Genomic DNA, 26,955 nt, shown 5'->3' with positions numbered 1-26,955 from the left:
TAAATTGTTAATTTACCCACAAATTGCATATCTTGCAAATTGCAAGTCTCGTAGTCCATGCCATGCCATGCTCTGCCATAGCCAGGGATAGACTGGGGGAAAAAAATCGGCCCTGGCAAATTTGGCCCAAGTGGCCCTCAAATCGGCCTGCCACACCTAATGAAATACAAAATCCTTGCATTACCCTTAAATATTTGTATCTTTTGAACTAAGCATCGTGGATCACTGAAAGTGAACAAATGTAGGCTTCACTTACTATCTCTCTGACTCACTGGTGATCAGAGGTAGCCATGAAGCATGTCTCCATATTCAAGTATAAACAGACCTACAAGCAATTCTGAAAGAGTCTCTGCTAGAATTCAAAGTATCATTTTCAAAGTATTCACATACATACATTAGGTACAATGCTCAATTGATAGCAGCACCAAACATTACTGAATTTGCAAAGAAGTAAATTCCCCACAGGTTGTGGTAGGCCTTACTGTAATGTATACCATAGGCCTATCGAATTACGACTATTAGACAACTGAAACAACACAACATAAACAAAGCCTGTTTATGAAAAAAAAAAGTCATCCCTGTATAGGTTACTACCTACATTGCTGGTATATTTTGGAACAGTAGAGGTACATGAACTCATTTGCTTTGATGTCTTCAGTAGCTTAGTTGCCTTGTGCATGATGAATATTTATCATAGATATATACACTAGATGTCGCCTTGACTACTGCTGTTCATTGGAACGAATGCGTCAATCGAGACGCCATCTTGCTTCAGTGATCCACTCCTCTATAATGCATTAGCGTCAATCTGGGCAAAGATCTAGCGAAAATAAAATCACCATAAATCGTCAAAATCTCAAGCAATTATCTAATTTTTTGGGTTGTTCCAACTGACAGGCATGTATTTATGGTTGAGTCTACAGAAAACTAAGCTTAAGACGATAATAAAGATACATTTTACCCGTCTAGCCCCATAGACTCCCATTCATTCTGCACTAGCTAGCGGCGGCCCCTAGAGGAACAATGAGTAAACTGCAACCAGGTTCGATACAATGAAAGTAAACAGGCTCTTCGTAGACAGGCTCTGGTTGAGGCCACATACCCCTCGTCTCGTTTACTCATGTAAGTTGTAATCTCACCAGAAGTTGCTGTAGATCTGTAGAACATTTACCTCTGCTACTACATAGGCTACGCCAGTCGTTACTTTTATAATCATGGGTCAGTGCCATGGGCAAACGAGATGTAGCTGAATTCATAAATGACAAAGCCATGAGAAAGGTGATTTTCTTACGTTTCAACAACAAAGAAGCCGATCTGCTATCATTGTGAGAAGTTCCCAAATTTGTCGCTAATCGCTAAAAAGGTTTTCTATCGCTGGGGATGGCCAAACGTCGCTAAATAGGTAACGCTGACAATACAGGAGAACTAGTTTAGCGATTCAGATCCCTGTACAAAGATGGCGGCGGTGTTGACGCATGCTGAGAAGCAGAAGGCGACATCTAGTGTATATATCTATGAATATTTATTCTCTGCACCTAGCCTGGTCCCGACCAGGCTAACAGCCAAGCTAAGTTAATTCTAATGGTAATTATGTCGTCTTATTGGTTCAGCTAGCTGTCATTCACATCAGACCTCCGTGCTAATTTTTAAGGAGCTTTATTCCATTTATAAACTATTTGCTAAATGTATTTGCTCGCAAAACAAAACAGATTGTCTGCCTACTACCATATAGTTATTATTTTAATTGTGATAGCCTTATAATTATTAACATAGGCCTAGGTACTCTTTGTTTGCTTATTTTATTGATAGACGTTTGATGAATAGCCTACTGTAGTTGATTGGAAGTGGAGGGGAAGTTCTCGGAGGTATTTTCAACTATAATATTAAGGTATATCATGCATCTTTGCAGAGGCAAGCGCTTTCTTAATGACGTTGCGTTCCGAGACAAGAAAGTACTCACACGTGGGTTTATACGTACATTTGCATTCAGTTGGTCTACCACGCCTACTCCCGCTGTTTTACAGAAATAGCCATGATTCCCCATTCCAAATATTGTTAGTCTATATCAAAAGCGGTTGTTCACTTTGTGGGAATGACGCTATTTTCCGCGTCTTTTTTATTCCAACCGTGGGCATTTTGGAGCAGAAACGAGAACGCGCACACATCCTGAATTACTTACACCTGGCTTGACATAGTTGCTCCTACTCATCTTGGATTGGCGTAAGTGAAACGAGTTTAGCTAGGATGACCAGACAACGCTATGTCAAACCTCGCTTTATCACTTATCTTGGATGTGTTAATTCTGCCTTTGTGAAATACCCCTCAGGATCTGGCCTGGACTGTTGGAGTTTGTGCCACCCTGGTGGCCATTTTGTGTATTGTCCTGTGTTTGTTTTTGCCTGTTCCCCATGTGCTTTCCTAGCGTTCATGGGCTTCGTAAAAACCTTTCTCCGAGTGAAAACATCATCATTCCGCGTCATTCACGTCACTTAATGTGTGAGTCAGAGGTCGGAAACTGGGGCTAGATTTTGCTAACAGAGTTGCCCAGTTAGGGGCTCGTCATCACTTTTGTCGTCACGTTGTAGTTCGTTTGTAGTCCATGTGGCCTTTCATGTCCAACAGTTTTAATGTGAACTTGGGAATTTGCCCTTTTTATCACTTGAAAAGCTGCATATCTTTCTTTCACGAGCATCTTACACTATATTTTAAGCAAATACAGTTGTTTGTTTAGGATTAGTGAGTGTATGTTTTAACCTTTGTTGTGGCATCCGTGTTTGTCACACATTCCATGGCTAAGCACTTGAACACTTGCTGTCGGAAAAACAAAGTAGCCATGGGCGCGGTCCTTGTCATTCCGAGGTGCTCTGCCTGTCACCTGTCTTTGTCTCCGCCCCATCTCCTTATTTGGTCTGTGCTTCCTGTCTTGTTAGTTTTCCCTCCATTTCTGCCTCCTCACTTGTTCCCTGTTATTGTCTCGTTGTTTTCGTCCAGTCCTCTGTCTTTCTGTTAATTGGTATGTGTATTTCTACCCTCCCGTTTCTCTGTTCCTTGTCGGATCGTCTCTCTGTTATCCTGGCTGATTCGTGTCTGTAAGTTAGGGATGTGCTGAGCGAGGCTTTTGAAACAGTGGCGCTTCTACAGCCAAACTGGTTTGATGCTTCAAAGCTTTTGACACACTACTCCACAACGCCATCTGGTGGTCAATAAAAATCCCTACACCAACATTACAGACATGCATGAATTTGCAGAAATGCACGAATACTCAAATACAAATGTTTTTATTTCAGAATATGATTTATTCTGGTGTGCTGGCGTTTAATCGGCTCTTTTTACTGAAGACACCCCCAGCTTTGGAAAACGTACGTTTAAAAATATGAACTTTAGTATCTGCCTGCACCCGTCGGACTTGAACCCGCGAACAATAGGCTACTATTCCGGATCGGGAGTCGAGCGTGCAGTCAACCGAGCTAAAAGCTCCTTCATAGGCACTATTCTTGACGTTGTTTAGGCTACTAATGTAGGCTACATATAGCCTAGCATACTGGCTAAAGTTACATTCATGTGGAACAGATGTGCCCGTAAGAGCCTGATATATACTGGCCAGAGCATGAAGATGGGGGATACACAGGCTTATGTTAGACATTATGTATATCATTATTTAATGCATTAACAGTTTACCTATTTGGGTGAGTCTGTGCTGTGTTGAGACCTGCATGACGTGTCAGTGAGGTAACGAAGCTTCGTTTCAATAGGTCACGTGACAACCTCATTTCAAGATAGGCTCCGAAGCGGTGTTTTGAAGCACTAGTGTTTCGCAAGCCCGAGACGTGTGTCGGGACTGTGTGTCGAGCGACCCATCCCTACTGTAAGTAGGTTGTAAATTTGTTAGTTAAAGGACAGGTTCGGTATTTTACACTTAAAGCCTTGTTTTCAGATAGTTTATGATTAAATAGAATGTTTAAGATTGAAATTTGTACACATGCTGCTGTCCTGAGAATTTTCGGTTTCTGTGGTAGCGCCCCCCCTCCCCCAGAACGCTGCATAGGTGCACTGGAACAATCCTTCCTAAAACGCATTAAACTTTCCTTTACAAAAACGTGAAACTCACCGAGTGGTCAGGGGTGTTCACTGATATGCTCACACAAAAATCGCTGCAAAATATTCTTTCCAACAGGTTTTATCATAGTTTTTGTCCAACTCCATTGACTTGTATTGGATGTGCTGTGAGGTACGGTATTACTCCGCTGCCGGAAACGGATATGGGGTTGTTTGTATTCTTTCTGTAGTCTTATGCAGTCGCGGTATCGTAGGCTACTACGCTATCCAAATTATTGTCACGTCCAACCATGGCTAATACTAAAATGTCTTGGAACTTGCGATGTGAATGATAGCCTACGTGAATCATTACGTTTTCATCATGAAAGTTCCACAGCCAAAAAAATAGTAAACGTACAAAATCATGTAGCCAAATTATTCATGTAGGCTAGGGTTAGTGTGAACATGACAGGTTATGGACATAACAAATAAGTTCTTACCCCAAGTTCTTCCAACTCTGTCGTCCCAGGAGGTAATGTGGGAACCGCTGTATTTCTCAGGCGAAAGAGCTTTTTGGGCGATTTCTTTCGACCTCCAGCGAAGTTCAGTAAAATGCAGACCGCAGAGACAGTGATCAGCTTTCTGCAGATTCTCAACAGGTGTGCTCACATCCAACCCAGAAATTCCAGCCACAACTTTAGCCTTTCTGGATCGTTGAAAGGAAGTCTGTGACAACTTTTTTTGCTACGAATTTTCCCGCAATTCGGAACTGCACAAAATCGCCTCATTTTTAGCTGTCTGTTGCAAAATACTTCAAGACAGCGATCTTCTGCTTCTTCTGTGTATTCAATGAAATGCCAGTGGTTTGCTTGTAATTGGCAAGACGGTGTAAGGTGCATTATCGCCACCAACTGGGCTGGAGTGTCTATTATTCAAGCTCTCAACGGAAGAATGTACGGGTGTGAGGTGTTTGGAAAAATAGCTCCAGTTTTACAACGCATGGTAAACACCTGTTGGAAAGCGTCTTTTGCAGCGATTTTTGTGTGAGCATATCAGCGAACACCCCTGACCACTCGGTGAGTTTCACGTCTTTGTAAACGAAAGTTTAATGTGTTTTAGGAAGGATTGTTCCAGTGCACCTATGCAGCGTTCTGGGGGAGGGGGGGGGGGCGCTACCACAGAAACCGAAAATTCTCAGGACAGCAGCATGTGTCCAAATTTCAATCTTAAACGTTCTATTTAATCATAAACTATCTGAAAACAGGGATTTAAGTGTAAAATACCGAACCTGTCCTTTAATAAAGTGTGTTTTCTGTCGAAAAGAGTCTTGCGCATGGGTCCTATATTCGTAACCCTGACAGAAACTGATCAATCTGACCAACAACGTTGATTTGACATTACTTTGCTGTTCAGGTTTGCAAATCATTCAAATAGCAAACTTATGTTTTGCTATTTGTTAGTGTGGTCATAGCTGTGCGACGGTCTTAGGCCTACTTTGTTATTACCATACCATTAGGCCTACAGTATATTATCTTATCGCAATTAATGTATCATAATCATCATCGTCACCATGGCATGCTACACATACCTGCTCGATCACTGAGTTATTGTTATCATGTAGCCTCGACTACTGTACACTCTCCACCAGTTGCTTACTGTCTCTCTGCTCTGTAGGCTATAGCTTATATCTCCTTGTTCAAATTCAACAAACTTGAAACATGTTGACAGGCTATATCTCAATCTTCAAATTCCTATAAATGAAAACTAAATCCATTTAAAAATAAGAATATTCAGTTGAAACTGTACCATGTCTAAACATGTCTAAATAAACACAATTGAGATTCTGTGTTGGTCCATGTTTTCTCCTTTTACATTTACAAACTGCTACATAACTCATTCACTGCTGATTCAAATTGCAATGTGTGTGTAAGTAGTTTGACTGATTTAGTTGGTGCTTGTTTCAATAAAGTACTATAAAATAAATCAAATGTTTTATTTATTTGTGCCAACAATGCATTTATTGTGAAATTAATAAAAAAAATATTACACTTCATTTGGATGTGAAGTTACTTTTTGATGTACATGTAAATGAAAATACTGTAGGCCTACTGTATGACTACTTAAGTGATTTTTCAATTTAAGTGAACATTTCTAATATTCTCACATATATAGTTCACACACTCAGAACGAATGGTTTTGAAATTACCACTGAAAATTATTTTAATTATTTCTTTGCATATGCAAACAATAACAACTTTGAAAAAAAAACCTATGGTTATAAGCTAGTGCAATCATGATCAGGTGACATTCAGTTTTACTGCTGTGTTAAACTGCTTGTAAGATACACCCACCGTATAAGCACCACCCATTTTATGTCTGACAAGAAATGGACATTCTCCATGTCTTCACTTCCACTGCAAATCTGAGCACTGAAGGAAAGGTATTTTCTTTTTGAATTTGTTTCAAAGTTTATTATTCCTCAAAGATATTTTCCTACTCTTCATAACAAAATCGTGTGCATTATGAGAGTGAAAACTGCAGACTGCAAACTTTTGTTGCGTCTGTAGATAACATATTGTTTATGTGTCTGTAAGTGTTAAGTGGGTCATATTGCAACAATGTGATTCCAGCATTCTATCTGGCCAGTGTTTAGAAATCGTAGCTCTGATTTGTTTTGGTTTGTTATATTTGATCTTATTGTCCTCTATTTCTTTCTATATCTGCAATTGTAGAGAATACTGTACAAGTTAATATAGTCAATAAGTAACAGTCTTTGTACTTTGTACTCAACATGTGATATTTTAATGGAGGGTTATGATGTGACAAACACCATACAATTTGCATTGTACGGAATTAGAGTACCATCTCAAATAATATATATATATATATATATAAAGATCAGGTAATAAAAAATGTACAAATATTTTTAACTTGTTTTTTGTCTCAACAGGTTCAAGAGGCATTACAGTACATACAGTGATGACCAGTGAATGTGGCACCTGAATCAAGTTCAATTGCTGTGTGTCTCTTTAAGAGATTCCAGGTAAGCTGTCACACCTTCAGCAGCCACCTTATGATTTGATTTACAGGAAATAGATCTTTCCGTAAGAGCCTTGAAAATAGAGCTGTAAATAGATACTTCAAGGTAAGTTTGTTTATTTAAAACCTTTTTTGTTGTCTTTCAAAGCGTCTGTACCATACATTTACATCTTTCCATGTTGCATCTTTCTTACTATTGCTTTGACCCTCATTTTGTATCAAAGGCTTTGACACAAAATGAGGAGAAGCACTCTCACCAGCCAAAGGAATGTCAAACAATCAATATTAGCTGTGGTGTTGTGTTGCTTTTGTTGCAATTGTGCAAGTAAATGAATGATGAACTGGTACAGATTTCATTTGTCCTTATTACTATCATTTCTAAGGTGAACTGACTCACAGTTAACCATCTCATATCAACATCCATCTGACATGATAAATATGTCACAAGACTTTTAAAAATGTTTTTACATTCATAAAATTCATATAACAACTGCATTTCTATTTCTCATACTGGTTACCACACGAGATCAATGCATAAATGGGTGTCTGGGTCATTTAACATCAAATTTGTTATCAAAATAAACTAAGGTTATTAAGTCCATAAAATCAAAAGAAACCAAGGCTCTGTAGAAAAAAGATTAAGATAACTATTTTAATAGGCAAATCTACATGATTAAAACCCAGTACTTTAATGTGTTTCGGCATCTAGCCTTCTTCAGGAAGTTAACATAGAGGTATGTGGTGAATCAGGTTATGCACCATGTACTGTATGGGTTAAACAAACAGTCTACCATCAGGGTTCATTGTGAGTCAACAGTTTTCAAAGAATTTCATGTGGCCAGCAGGGGGCCTCATCCCCAAAAGAACAGTAAAGAAGAAGGCAGGAGTTACAGAGCATGTCAGGAGATAACCTTGTGTATATCATAAACGTTTTAGAGTGGGACTGGGAAATGTTTATATATAATATATATAATAATGTTAATATTTGAGGGCTTTTTTACTGAAGTGCTGCACTGTCTCTCTCTCTCTCTCTCTCTCTCTCTCTCTCTCTCCACTATGAACTATCTCTGCAGGGTTATTAAGAGACTTCATTGCCTTAAGATTCCCCATGGATTTTTGAGTTCCTTGGACATTGCGCAGTCCCATGATGGCGACTGGTGGCTCTTCTGCACAGGGTGTGTATACTGTAAAACTAATTGTTATGGTTGGAACCAATATGTTGATAATTTGTAATTGTTTTATGAAGGAATTATGCTACTACATGAATTAATTGCTATACATTTATTTTTTTACAAAATATTTTTACTAGATGAGTGGAGGGTTGTACTTTTGGGGAAGATAGGAGCTGGGAAGAGCTCCTTGGCCAACAGACTCCTGGGCGGTGAGGCTTTCAAGAAAGAAGAAACAGGACTCTGTGTGCGGAGGCAGGGAGAACATGCTGGAAGGAAACTGACTGTGGTGGACACACCTGGATGGGACAGGGTGTCTGTGCAACGCACACCTGAACACATCAAACAGGAGATCATACGAAGCACCTCGCTTTGTCTACCAGGACCTCATGCCCTGCTCCTGGTTCTTCCCATATCCATGGATGGAGATCCTCCCTCAGCAAATGAGATGAAATCAGCTTCCCATCATGTAGAGTTGATGTCACCCAGGGCCTGGAGACACACCATGGTGCTGTTTGTCTGTAAGGATGAGATGGACGAGTCCGTCATTGATCGGCATGTGCAGGGTGCCAAGAAGCTCACTGACAAATGTGAAGGGAGGTTCTTCATACTGGAGAGAGACAATGAAGTCTCCCACCTGCTACAGAAGATAGAGGACATTGTAGAGCAGAACTGTGGAGATTTCCTGATACCCCAAGTCTACTACGAGGTGTTTGAGAAGAGAATGCCAAGTGGGATTGTAGAACAAAGCAAGATGTATGAGAGGAGAGAGGAGGAACTCAAGGAGAAGTATAAAGAGAAACTTCAGAAGATGGAGGCAGAAAGAGATAAGGCATTAAGAAGACGTGGAAGCTTTGAACTCTTACCACCGACCAGTGAGTATAATGTCTTTATTTATTTTGTTCATATACAACCACTTCATGCCTAAATATACAGATTGAACAGCAATAATATCCAAATTATAGTCATGAAGTGCTTGTATACAAACACACAATCCATGAAGGGGTATCCCACATGTAATGCCACTACAACTTTTGCCCTTTTTTTCCCATTGACAGTGTCTGACACAAGCAAAATCCAGCATCAGGATTCTGAGATAGAGAAGATTGAATTGCAACCTCTGAAACAGGGTTACCATGAGGAATTCGTAACAATTCCGAGATATTATATAAAGATGTTAATGGTCATAATGGCGGCTGTCGTGGGAGCATTTGTGGGGGCAATTGGGGGAGCAGATAAAGGAGCTCTGGGATCATGTACAGGGATGGCCAGTGGCTTTTTAATTGGCCTGTTAATGGGCTTATTGGTAATGGGAGTAACTAAGTTGGTAAAAGGTAACACCAGCTTAACTCTAGTCTTTGGAGGTACAGACCGGAATCCTCAAGAAAAAATGCAGGGTCCACGGGACGGTTCACATTCTCCTAAAACATGTAAAAAGGAGAAAGAACAGTGACACCATGTGCTGCAATTTTCTGTCCACGTGCTGTAACATACACCAACTTCACGATTCGGTTTGTATCACGATATTTGACCCACGGTTCGATACGATCCTCGATTTTTCAATATACAGTATAATATATAGTAGGCTATAATATATCTGTACTGATTGGACTGTTGCCATGTGTGTTTCAAGGTAATACTTCTCCTTGGGACAGGCCCTTTTGGGAAACGTTGGTATTGAGATGATCAGAATGCAAGAGTTTTAAACAAATATGTAGCATGCTAATGATGCTAAGCGGATTTAATAGTAATTTAGCTAGTCGTCTTCTATGCGTCCTTGTTTTCATGATTGTGAATGCTTTATTTGGATTGTGTTGGCTGAGTCGCACGTGTTCATTGAGCAGGAGAGGGAGGGAGGGACGCGAGAGAGAGATTGGGGCAAGGAGAGGGGGTTTACTTCTATACTGTTTGGTAAAGTTGAATACATAGTCTACAATGAAAGCAAGGAGAGGTATGAAATTATTATTTATTTATTTATTTATTTTTGGACAACGTAGGCTACCGGTAAGTAAAGCGGGAGATGTGTGTTGCTTATGCGGCCGCGTAAGCTGCAAAGCACTGCGTGAAACACTAGAAAGGGTGTGTTGCGGTTTTGCCTTTTCACACTGCGACACAGTATCGTGGATATGAGTGTCGCGATTTCGGTTTTGAATCGCATATCGTTACAGCCCTAGTCCACGTGCACGTGGATTGTGTACCTGTACAGTTTATTACCATTTCAACTGCAGAAACTAACATGTGTGTTTCCAGTGGCACAGAAAACAAAATTGAACTAATGGTAACTTGGGGACAAACACACATTTTACAAAAAAAAACATTTTTAAAGTCTTTTAAAGTCATTTTGTAGAGCATTATGCTAAAGTCTGATTCATTTTTATTTTTAAAGTATCTGCATTGGTTTTGAATGTTTCAACCAGAATTCCTCTAGGAACAGACTGAAAGGGTCTATACTATTAATGTAAAATGTAAATCAGGTTTCTAGACCAAGTATACTTGTGTATACAAGGAATTTGGTCTCTGCATATATCCCATCAGTAAATTAGTGTGAACACAGAGTGAGGGGAAGCACACACTAACCCGGAGCAGTGAGCTGCCTTGCTACAGCGGCGCTCAGGGAGCAGTGAGGGGTCAAGGGGACTTTAGCCATTCCCACTGGTCGGATTGAACTTGCAACCCTCCGGTTCCAAGCCCGAAGCCCTAACCAGTAGGCCACGACTGCCCCCTATTAAGACTGCTAATGTACATATTATGAAATGTGATGTGTATATATATATGAATTAATTTATGTTGTTGATAGCTACTTTATGTTTATATTTATCAATTTATTAACCCATATTCTCATTAAATTTGTTTGGTCCCAAAATGGTCTGTGTATATTTGCAATTAGTCTGTGTATATGTGAAAAGGAGACCTCTCCTTTTCCCCTAACTATGTTTTACCCTGTTAAAAATCAAACATACACCCACCTACACTAAGTTTCTGTTTTATTGCTGTGTATGTGTTTGTCTTGTGTATGTATGTGTCTTTGTAATGGGAAAGATTTTAACAGTAGAGGGATATTGGTACAGACCATCACCCCTCAAATGGTTTAACCCAGGTCTTGATTGGGTAATTGGCTGGCCTATTTAAGGCTGGCTCATTTCATGTTGTGAGAGAGGGGCTGTGTGAAGTCTGGACAATACGGAGTTGAGAACTGTGACTGCTAGCTTAAGAAACCAGTTGGTTAATTTTGTTTTGTCGTCAAGTCTTTTTGTTTGCTATTTGTTTGCACTGTTTTCGCACTGTAAATAAATCTGCACCCTCCACCAAAATCCACGTTTGCTTGCTGTGTCTTCACCCCATCATCACTTCACCTCAGTGAGTCCTAGCCGCTCATCCTGTGTGGGTACGGACCACAACGACCGTATTTTTCACAGTATATTATTAGTTCAATTGCACTGAACTGAATATACTCCCTCTAACTTTACCATTGGATTTCATTGTGTGCATTCTCTGAATAAGGAACACTTGTGTATATTCAATTTTAGTAATACATTGTGGCCTATCTCACCCCTGGCGCATCTAAATGTTTTTTGAGATCAGTGCAATTATCATTAATCCGCCAGATGCCCATGTTGTGTGAACCTTGCACACTCACGGGGCATGCCGATGAAAAAAATATGAGATGTGATCAGGCGCATGGCATGATTCAACATTCAGAAATAGCTATGTTGACGCAACCCTTTGTGTAATATAGACACATGCCCTCACTCTTCACCGGAGTGTGTACACTGTGAGGAGTGGCAAGTGAAGTAACTGTAGCCTACTACAGTTCATTCAACAGTTCAGGTATGTAGGTTTACTTGCCACGTGTTTCAGCGTAAACCCAAGGGCCACTAGCGTAGTCAGAATTTACAATGTGGGCGGGCCCAGAGAAAATCAGGGTCACAGCTGTTTGAAGAGATTCAATAAGAGCTATATCTCCATTTTTAAAAACATTAAAAACTCATGTCATTAAATTATGTATTTCAGGTAATATCAATAAAATTGCAGTTGTTTTGATTGAGTAAAGATAAATCAAACAACAATACCCAATTACAGTTCTACTGAAATTGGAAAACAAAATTCAAAAATATAAAAATATTTATGAAAATGCATTAAAATGGAGGATATAGCGTTTTGGAACCAAACACTTCTTCACAAGGAATGTTTTAAGCATAGCCTACGATGAGACCATTGCACTGGCACAGTGAGTGGCCACATAGACCAACACAGCTTCAATAAGTGGCCTGTAGGCTAGTTCCCATTTCAAGTGCAAGTTCAAGTTTATTGTCATGTAGGCTAGCCTACTTGTAAATAAATTGATCAGTAGGCTAATGAAATGTTGTATGTTCAAGATTAAATAGTTAGAGAGTTTAATAGTACCCTAGGCTAGCAATCAAAAACAAATAAAAAATTAAGCTAATTAAACAAGACAAGTGTGAGTATTAAGGGGGGGGGGGGCGATAAAAAGATAAAAACTACAAATGTAATGCCAGAGGAATTACAATAGTGGATGGAAAGCTGCTGGCTTAATGTTGGTGGGGAGATTCCTGGAAAAAAAAATATTGAATCACTTAATCTTTGAGTTCATACAAACACTCATACCAAATTGCAGGCATGTATGTCAAGGCATTCTTGAGATATTGCGCTCAGAGTATTCATGGACTTGACCTTTGACTTTTGAACTCCAACATCAACTTACTTTATCTTTGAGTCCAACACTTGTACCAAATTAAGCCATTCTGGAGATATAATGCGCAAAGCATGAGATATGGCTGTGAATTTTATTTTGACACACGGGAAACACTTAAACAGGATGTGTAGTTTCAGGGAGAGCCATGGTTGTATGCATTAGAAGCTGAGACAGTTGGATTCACAGGTGATACCTGTGCCAGTGTTCTGATTAGCCCGGGAACTACTCTGGTAGCGCAGCTTGCTTTAGGCCATTATGACATCACAGCCTCCAATCAAGTCTATGGGGGGGGGGGGGGCATACGGCTCTGATTTAATGCAATTTAATTACCCAACAGTAGCCTAACGTTATGGTTTAGCGGTCAAGTTTGCTGTGTAACTGATTAATATAGCCTAATTTTGAACGTGGTCATATAAGGTAGGCTATACCTTCATCAGTAACTGGGGACACTGCCTGACATCGTCAAACCGATTTCCATTTGCTTACGCTTTGACTTATCGTCTGCTGTCACCTCAGCTGCTGTCAACCTAATACCTCCATGCTGTCAACCTGTCAATGGGCAGAGGTTCACCTGCATAGCTTATTATTTGCATTTTACACAACGTCCTGACTTTTCTGATTTGGGGTTGTATTTCGTCAGTCAACATGCAGTTTATCATAAGATAGGCTAAACTGTCTTTATTGCACACAAAATTCTACGATATACCACGATGTCTCCAGCAAGTCACGTCAGGTAGACTGCAGCTGATCTGGGGTCCGTTTCCCAAAAGCATAGTGCTAACTATGCATCTTCCGCGATAGTGTCACTGCCAAATGTGAGTCATATTTGAGTCACACGTAAGATAGGCCTACAGAAATATGGTTTTGATATACCGTTGTATTTCAGACACATTTTAAGAGACAAATACTTTTTAGTTTTCCAAAATTAAAAACATGTGACCATATGAAGAAGTTTAAGTGTTTGTGCATGCACAACTAAAATCTACCGACTCACATTTGGTAGCCTATAGTGACACTAAGGTACTATCACACTCTTAAAGGAATGTGGATGCAGAGATGTGTTAAGTTGTGTTGATTCAACACATTTTGTGCAACAAATTTAAAAAAGGAAACAACACAAACTTGTGTGGTCCCTATCTGGACACAGAGATGTGTTAAAACAACGCAAGTTGTGTTGTTTTCAACACATTCGTTTTAAGAGCAATATGCTTTTGGGAAACTTAGCCCTGTTCGGGACAAGCTGCCTGTAGCTCCTCCCGGCCAGCATTTGAAGTTCACGTTGACGTAGGTAAGTCAGCCACTATGGCAAGCCATGTTAACATTTAACAGCTAGACTGGATGGGCCTATATATATAGTGGATTTTTTTATTGTCGGTGCCGTTTAAGTAGTATACTATAGACTATACTACTTAAACGGCACCGAAAATAAAAAAATGCAGTGAAAACTAGATGGCAGAAGTGTGTAGGCCAATCTGCCCAGCAGCTTTTTCTACTTTGTCACCTACAGAGTTTGACAGCTACGATCTTTCAAAACGCCATGTTATTTCTCATAGACAATAAACGCCCGGAAGATGGATGGATACGGAAGTTAGGAGGCGGGACTTATACTGGAGAGGTATATTCCCTTGTCAATCTGGAATTTGTCAAATGATAACAATTTGTTGGAACCTTGAGTCAATGTATCCCCTTTTTAAATATGTATAATATGGCCATGAGAAAACTGTTGTTTTTATATGGTTGCACACCATATTTATGATGTAAAAAGATTAGCCTGTGGGCGGGACTAAGTTTGGAATGGCACCCCGGCATTTTCCATTTTTTTTCCAAGGATGGAATTGCATGCCCTATCCCATTCTTACTATAGGCCTACATGTGCACTACGTATGTGTGTGTGTGTGTGTGTGTGTGTGTGTGTGTGGGGGGGGGGGGGGGGGGGGGGTGTAGATGCGTGCTCTAGATTTACTTCACTAGTAAAAGCTTCCTGTCCACTATCTAGCCGGGATAATTTAGATGCAGCCTTGGCTTTTCACCAGGAGAGGTCGCTGTTACTGAAGCTTCGAGTAATGAACCCATTTTCGAATGAACTATTCTGTGCTTCACCAAATCTTGATTTGCCCATCACTAAGCAGAGGCTCATCAGAGGACCGTAGTGGACGATTGGGGATGTAGAGCTAGCTGGATGGAATTCAAATAGCAGGTAGCAGATGCAGTAGGCTAAGTGTAGCCTACTATAGGCCAGAGTTAGAGATGTGAAGTTGATTCTGGCTACTACAGAAAGCAAATGAAGAGTAAATAAAAGAGGAGTTAGACTACTTAATTTTAAGTAAGTTTTAAGTAGATTTAATGAAATAAGCCATGATATGATTCTCATTTTCCAATGTTTAATTTTTTAATAATCAATTTTCAATCGATTGGTCAATAGATTCACTGACTGCCATTCATCCTACTTTTCAGTTTTATTATCTTTACTCACATTACTATCATTATATTTTCATTAACATTCTAAATTGTATTGATTTAGGGTGCTGTAAATAATCAGGCTCCATTGCACAAGTTCTTCAAAAACAATGACTGATAATAGAGTTAACACGGCTAAATTATAAAACTTTATTCCACTGCTTGGGATCCCTTACGTAACATTTACCGGTAGTTTCAAAACAGTAAAACTAAAACCTGCAATATAAGCTCTTAGAAAAGTATAACAATCATTGGATTTGGAATATTTCTCCATCCCAAGTGTTTATAGTGTGATTTTTTTGTTTATTCCTAAACAAACTGAATATTTCTAAATGATTGTTCTATATTCCGTTGTAAATTACCCCCATGTATAGGCCTATTCTGAAAACTTTTGCATTTCACCACATTAGAGCAGTCATTACAATGGCCACACTGTAAACTGTCACAAAGTTGAGCCGGGCTGGGGAGCCAGGTATTTTGCGTATCTGCTGGTAAATATGTACAAGCTTAAAATCTAAATCTTGTAGTTTTAGTAGGCCCTACTGAGGCTAACCACATAAAGAACATTATTGAAAAATTGGAACTTCCTTCAGTGTGGTGCCTTATTAAAACACATCCTCTCAGAGCCTCCTATCTTTAGTGTTCAACGCTCACCAACTCTGAGTGATAAGCTTGTACTACATTGCTATTTACCAGGGGCCGTATTCACAAAGAATTTTAAGGCTAAAAGTAGCTCCTAAGTGGTGAATTTAGGAGCAACTCCTAAAAATAATGGGTGTGTCACTCCTAACTTTAGGACTTTTCACTAAAAGTAATTCACGAAGCATTTTAGACCTAAAAGTAGCACCTAAGTCTGGGACAGCTTAAAAGAAGTCGAGAGGACTCCTAACTCACTAAGACCTATTCACAAACAGCTTTTTGTGGCATTTCACGTTGCGATGTTTTGAAATGCGTAGCCTATGCGGCAACAGGAGCTTCCAATGGCGAGGGAACAATTTTGCATTCATAAAAGGGATGCAATAACGCCACCAACAACAACCAAAACTATTCATTGTAAATTAAATGAAACGTTTCAAATGTTCTCCTCTTTGCAAACATAGGCATGGTGACAGATTAATTTAATAATGTTGCAAAGATACTGCATCAATCCGTAGGTCTATGTTTCATTAGGCTACTAGGCTATTTGTTTTGCTTTACTCTTTATTCATTTAGGCTAGGCCTTTTTATTCAGCACTACTTGTGTAGCGTACGCATTCTCAGACGTGTCACTTGTCACTCATCATCGTAAGGGAGGTGTTTGGAATCATTCCCGCGTTACAATCATCAGCCAATCAAGGTGGTCACTTCAGTCAAGCTCGTGCATGAGTAATGACGTCATCCATAGCAACGAAGACTCACTCTTAGTTTAGGAGTTGTCATTTTTCCTTACTAAGAGTAGGTCTGAAAGGCTTTGTGAATAACTTTTAAGAGAAAACTCCTAGCTAAAATATTTTAGTGCGATTTAGGAGTACTCCTAGTGGTAAGATAAAAGGCTTTGTGAATACGGACCCAGATCATTAAACTAAATACAGTGTGACTGGATTGTTCTTTTTTGCATTTCATTGCCTTTAGGTTTCCCATGGATTTTTGAGTTCCTTGATGGCGACTGGAGTCTATTCTGCAGAGGGTGTGTATCTTCTTGTGTTGATAATATGCAATTGTTTTATGAATGTGTTATGATACAAATAATAATTTAATTCATTGCCATATATTTATTTTCCAAAAATATTTTTACTAGATGAGTGGAGGGTTGTACTTTTGGGGAAGATAGGAGCTGGGAAGAGCTCCTTGGCCAACAGACTCCTGGGCGGCGAGGCTTTCAAGAAAGAAGAAACAGGACTCTGTGTGCAGGTGTCTGTGCGGGTGTCTGTGCCTTTGATCCATTTTCAGAAGAGTCATACATTATAAAAATATGAAAAAAAACAGCTGGCAAAGCACTGTTTCATATTGGCAGTCAAATGGAAAAGATGTTGCTTCCTCTATCCACGATGACATGTTGGACTGTTTGAATATGCTTGACTGATCAGAAAAATATACCAAAAATAATGTTTTAAACTTCTCTTTTTCTGACAGTGGCTGACACTATCACAGACAGAGCTGCAGTCCAGCATCAGGATTCTGAGAAAGAGACAGTGAGCAAACCGGAAGACATCATCACTCTTCTTAGATATCACATTAAGCCATTTTGGGTCATAGTGATGGCCGTCATCGGAGCTCTTGTAGGTTCAGTTGTGGGTGCCACTGATGGAGCACAAGGAGCGTGTGCTGGCATGATCATTGGAAGTATGGTTGGTGTCTTGCTCGCCATATTATATATCAGAGCAACCAGGTTGGTAAAGACAGATAGTCCAGGAAGTAATGCAGTAACTTTCGCTATTGGAGACCAAAGTTCTGAGACAAGTGGTTCACCCAGATCCTCAAAAACAAGTAAAAAACATAAAAAGCTATAGGACTAACAACTAATTGACTTCTTTTTCTAAATCAAATCAAACCAAACATTACAATATTACAAAGTACAATATGACTTCAATGACTAGACTAGGCGTTACTACAAAAATAATTTATACTGTATATATTACGTATATATTCAATATTCTCACACTCTTTGGTTGGCATTTTTGTGCTATTACTTAGCCTCCTACTGTCATGTACAATGCTAAAAACCACCCGTCATATGTAACAATATTGCCATGCTTTGAACGTCAGTCAGATCACTATTTTGTAGCTCTGATGCAACGTGACAGTTCATTTAAACTTCACAAAGTGTTAGGAGAATTAATATATAAGTATGATACGGCCAAAAACTGGAGCTACTTCATAGGTGTGCAATTTGTAATTTTTTGCCAAAGGCAATGACAAAGGAAGTGAAAACCAGCACATTTCCCACAAGTCAAGACAAACACAAATGCACAAAAAGTCAGCAATTGCACAGAAAGTCCATTTGTTTATGTTTTTGTTTATGTTTATATTTAAATGTATTAGCTGATGTTTTTGTTGTGCAAAGTACCACAAAGCCAATGACAAAGTTGGTGAAAACCAGCACAAAGAGTATTGAGGTATTCTTAACTGCAATATGTGCGGTTACTGTAAGAGTATGTGATTATTTAATTAAATGCATTATATAATCGCATAGTGTAGCATTATTTTACTGCCTAGCTCATCAGCTGATGCTGGTGGAATGGTCCACCAACCCAGCAGCCCGCTGCCTCGGCTTATTGAGTCCTCCAAACACTTCTGCAACATATTTCTGCATTTTTCTTTATGATTAAAGTACGGTCTGATTCTGATTCATTGGGCTATTAGGCACTGCGGTCAATACACAGGTGCTATTAATATATGTTTTTTTTTATTTGCATACAACACTATCCTGCGGTTTATACACAATGCGGCTAATACACAGGAAATGTATTGTCTCCTATTGTACTGTGCCTTGATTGTTCTCTATTTATTTGGGTAGTGTGAGTTGAACTTGAGCCTGATGTCTAAACTGAGCAAGGTGAAGCAGCATTGGGCCTAGTTACTATGTTGAGCAGGGTGAAGCAGCATCGGGCCTAGTTACTATGTTGAGCAGGGTGAAGCAGCATCGGGCCTAGTTACTATGTTGAGCAGGGTGAAGCAGCATCGGGCCTAGTTACTATGTTGAGCAGGGTGAAGCAGCATCGGGCCTAGTTACTATGTTGAGAAGGGTGAAGCAGCATCGGGCCTATAGTTACTATGTTGCAACTGGAACAAACCTACAGACTTTGTGATGTGCCCCAAATGTAGCTACTTTTATATCAAACATTCTCTTTTCAAATGCCTATTATTTAACTTTAAACTTGCACACTGCTCTTACAGCACTTCATTTTTTGCTTTGTTTAGTGTTTTAATGTAAATATGTTTATATGCTTTGTTTAATGTTTTAATGTAAATATGTAAATGTAATATTTTGTATATTTTCATCTTTTGTTTGTCTTTGTTCTTTCTACTTGTATTAATGTAAATCACAATCAAATGTTTTTGTCTAATGTGCTATATAAACTAGATTGTATTTTTCTGAGAACATGCAAACTGTGGTGATGCCTGATGTTGCCCTGACCCCTGACCTTGTGTTCCTGGTTAAGTAGCCTAGTGGCCTAGCACAGGAAAGTGTAACTCCCAGTGGCAGAAAGGCCGAGGAACAAGTGTGGCATAAACAAGTTCAGCTAACGTGTCAGCAGCCAGTAACAGGTGAATGGTATGTGGAGGGGGCAGGGCCAGATTTAAACTAATTCCCAAAATGGGGAAAATATACATTTAAGCCATTTCAAGGCCATGGGTTTTTCTTCATGAAAACAACTTCTGACTTTTACAACAAAAGGGTGTAATCTTCACATCATGCCTATGAAGGACAATAAAATCCATTGAAAAGTAAGAATATTCAGTTGAAACTGTACCAGTTCATCTAAACATGTCTAGTGAGTAAACACAACTGAGATTCTGTGTTGGTCCTTGTTTCTCTCTTACAAATCCAAACAATCTCCTCTGTACCGACTCCCATTCATGCACAGCTGGTTCAAAGCCAGTTGTCTGACACTATGTAAGTAGTTCAACCCTTTTTATTTGGCCATGTTTCAGCAGAGATCAAACTAAATCTGTGGTCCCATCCACTTTATAGGTGAACCGAACAAGATTTGGACTTAATGTACAAATGTAACATTTGAGCATTTTTAAACGTATTTCATATGTCAAATTTGTTTTTGTTCATTCGGATGAAACGTTCCCTTACTCTGATGTAATAGGTAGGACTATCTCTAACACCTCAATTCCATACCGTTTCATAGCTAACACAGTTAAACACAGTTAAAAAATGTATCCTTTGCACGTGAAGCTACCAGCAATTTACATTGGATATGAGAAATGAATGTGAGACACGACACGGCTACAGAAGTACTACTATTGCTATCACCATCTTAGTTCAACACGGTCCTGGTCATGTGGCATTCAGTTCAGCTGCATGCTGTGGGGAATTTCAAGGGTAATGGCACACCTGTTTGCATCGAGCACCCAATTTATGTTATTTGTTCTATATATTTTTTATGTATTTGAACTGGCCAAAGGCATACCAAAGGTAAGGTTCTAGGCAACCAAAGGTTAGTCATTATGAAGATAAAAAAGCAGCATTTCTTCACTGTAGGTAACAGTGCAGTGGGGAAGCAGCTTTAGTCATTGAAGATCCAAGTTGTGAGAGGACAAGTTCACTTCATTCTTCTAAAACTGCAAAAAACCTAAAAAGCAGTAGCCTGACGTAGCTAGACTCAATTTTAATCAGAATTTGAGTCTGGACCTGTACCATTGGAACGTGATTATGGGGCAGTTTCAACCAATAACGTGGGAAATTGCTTCTGCACACAATTGGATAGACCTAACCAATCAGAGCAATCAGAGCAATCATTGCTCTGATTGGTTAGGTCTATCCAATTGTGTGCAGAAGCAATTATGTGAATCCTGTAGGGATAAAACAGCCAAAACATGTTTCTTCTCGTCAAATGAAACGCCTGTATTTTGTCCATTTTTCAAGTTGTTGTGCTGTCAATATATTGTTCAACAGATGCAATAGTGAAATCTAAAAGTCTAGCTTCTCTGGCAAAATCCTTTTTACCGTAAACAAAATCAACCGAAGCACACTCAGGTGACGTGAATGACAAGGCATCGATGCTTATCGGTCCTTCATTGTAAAAAGCCCGCCCAGACGATTTGATTGGTGCACCCAGCTTCCACACGAGCTTCTCAATAGACCCCTTCAATATTTGTAAACATCCAGAGCCTAGGTTGGGTACGCACGCAACATGTGGTCAGAAAAATGGCACAACTAATAGATCGACATATTGAGCTTTCAAGGTACTACGTATGCACTTTCATTGTCACCCCAGGACCCCAAACCGTACCTTAATAAATTAGTCTTAGCTAATGGCAAGTGTCTGTCTGATCCTAAGCTAATAACAGAATGGGTAGACGACGTTTGCAAGTGGCCAGAGATTCATTGGCCCGCTATCTGGCTGACAAGCCCAGTGTATTGCCCAGCAGTACAAGTATAGGCATTTTTCTCGACGTTTCCTTGACGTTTCAGTCAATTCACACACACACACACGGAAAGCTTTCTGACCCCGATATGCGTACACTTTTTTCTGTGACGTGGACCGTGAAGGGGTCCCAGTTTCCCAAAATGTTGTGGCCGTGGTCAATTCCAGGCTAAGAAACCAATTGATCAAACAGCTAATTGACCTCACAATCCCAATGGATGAATATGTGAAACCATGTATGTAGGCTATTATGGAACGTGTCAGATGCAAAACACCTGAAGTTTCTGAAAAACTATATATCCAAAATGGAGTGAAATGGATACACAAAGATATGTGCTTTTATAGCATCTTTTATAAAATAAATGACATCATGGTTGTTTTTCGGGTGTAATATACTTTGTCAACAAAGACTTTGTGATGATTAAAGTCTCAGACTCAAGTGCAGATGTTTGGGTTATTATATAAAAATCAGCAACAGTACAGAGTCCATAATCCACAGAGTAACCAAAGAGAAGATGAGGTCAAAACACAGGTTATCCAAAACTTAATCCAACAAGCAATCAAAACAGGTAGGTACGGTCAAAACCAGATAAGCAGGCTCAAGGTTCAATTCAAAGGTTCGTGTTCACAATTCGACACGGCAGAGGGGGATTCCAGAACAGAATGAATGCCTAACAATACAGGAATGACTTGTGATGGAATAGACAGAGAAAGATGTAGCCTACTTATTGAAGACCTGTAGATCATCAGAGTTGAATGATCCCTTTCATCAGGCCCTTCACTCCAGTACTCTGTATCAGCACTATGGCCACACCATCATGCCAATGTAATGCCTACTTTCAATAATAAAAAAAAGAAATTAAATGAAAGAGAAACTAACTGTGCTGCTTCTCAAAGTGTCTCGTGACATGATGGGCAGAGATGGACAAACCAGTTTTGCAAGGTGGTTTCAAAGTTTCCCAAACAAGCCTTTGCGTTCGGCATGCTTTCATATGATGGGAAGACTTCAGACTGAACAGAACAGAATGTAAATTTCAGTACAAAGAAAGAACATCCTCAAGGTGATGTATTTAACAGATAGTCTTTCATCCATCATCTAAACATCATTAGAAGAATGGCAAATATAACTAGGTCATTGTATTTTCTATACAAGGGCATTGTATTTAGGCTATATATACAGTATTAACCTATTATGTTTAAAACATATTAATTCTGTTATATGTCCCTTGTTAAAATGTAACTAATGGACACTGTATGCACTTACAATTGTCATTAGAAGTATTTCTAATGAAGTATTTGAGAGAAGATGAAACAGTGTTAGGCAGAATACTTTTGATTTAATGTTACGCACAATTTACTACTAGAGACTGCAGATTATATGATATATAACAGCAATGTTAATATGTTTTTGAACTATGGGCTGTGATTAGAAAAGCAGATGCCTTGCTGTAGCATTTGATTAAGAATAATTAAATAAATTGAGAATTGATATTCTAGTGCCGACAAAATAGATACTTTGGCAAATTTAATACTGAACCTGAAATAACTGCATGATAGCACATTACTAATGCTTAACATTAGCTGCATTGTTGTTCAGTCTGTACTTTACCAGACTGTCTTTCCTGTCTGTCTAACTCTGGGCCATTACCCACATCTACCCCATAGTAGATAGTGTCAGAAGAGCCTGTTGAAACAAAACAAATATCAAGATGGACCGTGGATACATGATTAAACATGGTAAGTGTTTACTGTGCTATCTGCCATAACGATTGATCCTATAGACCCCACTCCTGTCTCATCTTGTGGATCCCTTTCACTTTCAGATCTACGGATAGTCTTACTGGGTCAGTCTGGCCCATGGAAAGGCTTGGTCAGCAAGGACATTATGGGCCTGCGGTGCGATGGGTCGATGTGCTTGGAGAGAGAAGAATCTGGCCGTACAGTCACCATGGTGATGACCCAAGGCTGGGACAGTGAATCAGAACACACAGGTGGTGGTGAAGTTGAACAGGAGGTCATGAGAAGTGTGACCCTTTGCCCTCCAGGGCCGCACGCTCTCCTGCTGGCACTGCCCATGGGGCCCGACGTGGGCATCGCGAGGCGTGACCTGGAGAGGGCCCAACAGCACATGAGCTTTCTGTCCGAGAGAGCCTGGAGACACACCATGATTGTGTTTATCTGCACCTACAGAATTTATGTCTAACAAGATCTTGCTGGACAGACACATTCTAGGGCAGCTTGTAAACAAATGCAGAGGAGGATATTCTATTATTTTTGTGGACAGGCCCAATTCTGAGCTCTTACAGAAGGTAGATCAAATGGCGGCAAGAAACGGACAAAGTTTTCTTCAACATCATGAGGTGAAAGGGCAGAGACCAACTATGGAGGCAGAACTACTTGAAGCCCTCATTCTAAACCTGAGGAACAGGATAAATAATAGGTCACCAGGTGAGTCTAATTTCTTTACAGTTTGTTTAGCATTGAGGATTGATTAGTACTTATGTTGGTTAAAAAACCTTAACAACATTACTTCACTTCTATAGCATGGAACATAATTTATTTTTGTGTGTTCAAAAATATAGTCATCTGGAATTCTTTTTGATTAACACCATGGATGGATTATGAGCCACTGGGCCCCTTGACACAGACATGAAAAGGGGCCCCCTGCCCAACCCAGTTAGTTGGTAACTCGGTAAACCTAGGGGTCTGGGAGTATGCGCCCCCTCCCCCATGAATTTTTTTTTTAAATAACCCCTGAAATTATGACTTCTGATGAGTAAAATAAGCCCTGCAAGTATGACTTCTGCTGAGTTTTTGTGGAAGGAAATGGACAGATTGAGTCTTACAAATATGGCATAACCATCAACAGATTTAAGGCATGTGCTGTGGAAAAAGATGGCAATTACAAATCACGATTATCACATAATGTGACCTGTGTTATTTGACTGAGGGGCCCCAATCAGATATCAAGGGTGAATAAAATAACCCATGGTATATAATTGAGGGGCCCTATTAAGACATATCACATAACATGACATGAGGGGCCCTATTCAGATATTAGGGGTGGAGAACATAGTAGCGACTGCATGCAGAGGCTTGGGCTTCAGGGCCCCTGGGCCTGGGCTCGGTAGACCCCTTCAGTTATCCATCACTGATTAACACGAGTGAAAGAAAATCAGCCAGCAAGCGCTCAACATGTATGGAAACTCCTTCCAGCTCTCCACCTGAATTTGGCCAAGAGTGTGAAAAAACTGTCATTATAATTGAGTAGATTACTTTTTTGACTGTATAGAGAGAGAGAGAGAGAGAGAGAGAGAGAGAGAGAGAGAGCGAAAACATTTTTACAAATCTGTTCTAAGGTTATACAGATACAGAACAATTCCCTATTAGACAGCTTGCATCTTCTTATGGAGTAATGCTCATATACTATGAAGTGTATGATGGTGATTCTATTTGTCTCCCAGGACCACGACCAGCAATGACACGTCATAGAGAGGTGCCACGGAATGACAAATACGTTGGAATAAAAGATATTTTAGGTGTGTTTGCTCTTTTTTGTTGTTGGGTGTTTGTTTGGTGTGCTGTTATGTTTGTTGGCTTTCGTCTAGGGTCTATCATAAGTGTTGACTGTGCAATACTTGGAATGGGTGCAGGATTTTACATATGGCCTGTTGCATGTTTTTGCCTGTTGTATGGTAGGAATAATAGGAAGGCTACTTAGGCATTAGGAGGCCCAGAGGTCAGAGAAGTGGATTAGCAGGCAAACAGGCAGTCTGTATGTCTGCCTGTCATCAGCAACAACACCAACAAATCCATCCATGATAATCATCCAAGGTATTTGTTATTGATTTCTCACAGATCGAGATCAGGAACATCTTCTTCCATGTAGCCTAACATGGTGCAACAGTAATGGATAGAGGAAAATTCTTGGCTCCTCAACATTGCAACTATAAATGATAATGTGTGTTGTACTGATGTTGGATTTACAGCGACGTCTGAGCGGCATTTGCTTGTGAGAAAGTACTTGCAGTGCTGATGTTTCAGTGACCTAGAGCATTGATGCGTCACCAACTGAAATCAGGTGACCACCTGGTGTGGGTGGAGTCAAACACAGGAAAAACCTCTAATGTACCCATGAATGACAGACTGAGGTGACGGACATGATCAACATGGGCAGAGCTCAGTGTCGAGCTCGGTCCCACATTGAGCCCAGCCCCGATCTGCACACTGCAGCCAGGGGTACTTGGGCACACCCATTATCAACCCACTACCTCCCCTGCACCTCCCGTCTCCCTTGGTAAGCAATGGAGCAGGGGTGTATGCATGGGTGTACACCTGCCTGCACAGTAGACTCCATCCCTGTGTACAGCTTTAATGACCCTGGGTAGAGCCAAATACACTTTAGTAAACACACATTTGGAATTTGTATTTATGAACTATTTTAACACATATTTTCAAATATTGTCTTACATGACAGATGAGCCTTAGACTGTAAAACTAGGGTTTATATTTCAGCTCAACAGCCAATCAAACATGCCTGCCTTCTGTGCTCTTGAAATAATATTGTTGCTATGGCTTGGTCCACTTTATTTTCCTAGAGTTTTTAGTGTGTACACTGGACAATCAAAGGAGAGAATCAGGTGAATTTCACTGAATTTGACTTTAAATGCCGATTTCATTGCCTTCATAAAAACAAGTCTCCTATATACCAAACTGTTAATAATATCTATAAATATTTATGGTATTTGCGGTGTATGTTCTTATGTAAATAAATGTCTTTCTTGTCCTTGTGACACTGATGTGTCTTTTTCTTTATGTGATTCTTTTGCAAAGGGTCTTATATTAATTTGAAAACATTAACTCCAGTGTTAGATGGTCTATTTTTGGATGATTGGATGAACAAGTGTGAACTACCGTTAGGGACCAAAATGACATTATGACATCTTTAAAATCATGCACCCAGAGTGTAGCACTGTAGCATTTTTCTTTACGTCAACGTTAATCACTACTTTAAGCCACTAACCATGCTCAAAATATCATTACACTTCTGTGATACTGTGGAGAGGGTCCCTACAGACAAACCAACGTTTTTTTTTACTTTGTACTGTAAGTGTACAGAAAAGGGTTTTCAAAGGTAACACACTGACTGCCCAGTCCTTTTTATACTCTTTCTTTACACTTACAAAGGTAAAAATAGCCTGTTTCAGTTTGTCTGCAGAGAGACTATATTCAGCAAACATGTGCAATGACTGTGCAATGAATCTTTTGAGCCTAACAAATGGAATTGAACCCACAACTTTTATGGTTACTGTATGCTAGCTCAGCAGCTTAACCACTATAAATATAGAAAATAGACCCAAAAATAGACCCTAGTTTGTTCTTTTTCTTTTCGTTTTGTGCTCTTTTGTGACTTTTTCAGGATTTAAGGAAATAGGGGCGAGATGGGGAGTCGGATTGGGAA

The 26,955-nt window shown here is 39.7% G+C and overlaps 2 protein-coding genes across 7 annotated transcripts; both read left to right on the top strand.

The window, feature by feature from the left end:
* Positions 1-6,390: 6,390 nt before the first annotated feature.
* LOC143132606 (GTPase IMAP family member 4-like) lies at positions 6,391-11,554 on the top strand. Of its 2 annotated transcripts, XM_076292249.1 has the most exons (5): positions 6,391-6,475; positions 6,986-7,078; positions 8,148-8,249; positions 8,384-9,118; positions 9,302-11,554. In XM_076292249.1, exons 3-5 carry the CDS (start codon positions 8,219-8,221, stop codon positions 9,694-9,696), a joined length of 1,161 nt encoding a protein of 386 aa, XP_076148364.1. In that variant the 5' UTR covers positions 6,391-6,475; positions 6,986-7,078; positions 8,148-8,218; the 3' UTR covers positions 9,697-11,554. The 2 variants fall into 2 exon arrangements, with proteins under 2 accessions (XP_076148364.1, XP_076148373.1); XM_076292258.1 differs by lacking the exons at positions 6,391-6,475; positions 6,986-7,078 and adding an exon at positions 7,085-7,180.
* Positions 11,555-22,423: 10,869 nt separating this feature from the next.
* Positions 22,424-26,280, top strand: LOC143111509 (GTPase IMAP family member 4-like). 5 transcript variants are annotated; one of them, XM_076273847.1, is made up of 5 exons: positions 22,424-22,555; positions 23,163-23,231; positions 23,318-23,942; positions 24,959-25,033; positions 25,353-26,280. In XM_076273847.1, the coding sequence occupies exons 2-3, from the start codon at positions 23,204-23,206 to the stop codon at positions 23,695-23,697; spliced, it is 408 nt and encodes a 135-aa protein (XP_076129962.1). In that variant the 5' UTR covers positions 22,424-22,555; positions 23,163-23,203; the 3' UTR covers positions 23,698-23,942; positions 24,959-25,033; positions 25,353-26,280. The 5 variants fall into 5 exon arrangements, with proteins under 5 accessions (XP_076129962.1, XP_076130029.1, XP_076130151.1 ...); XM_076273914.1 differs by having other exon boundaries at positions 25,194-26,280; XM_076274036.1 differs by lacking the exon at positions 24,959-25,033.
* Positions 26,281-26,955: the final 675 nt, after the last annotated feature.

Source organism: Alosa pseudoharengus, unplaced genomic scaffold (assembly GCF_046254945.1).
Source record: "Alosa pseudoharengus isolate Yale_2024_CS ecotype anadromous, Long Island Sound unplaced genomic scaffold, YU_APseudo_1.1 YU_APseudo_1.1_scf_1, whole genome shotgun sequence".
NCBI lineage: Eukaryota > Metazoa > Chordata > Actinopteri > Clupeiformes > Clupeidae > Alosa > Alosa pseudoharengus.
The sequence above is the reverse complement of the archived record's forward strand: the minus strand, read 5'-3'. Positions and strand labels throughout refer to the sequence as shown.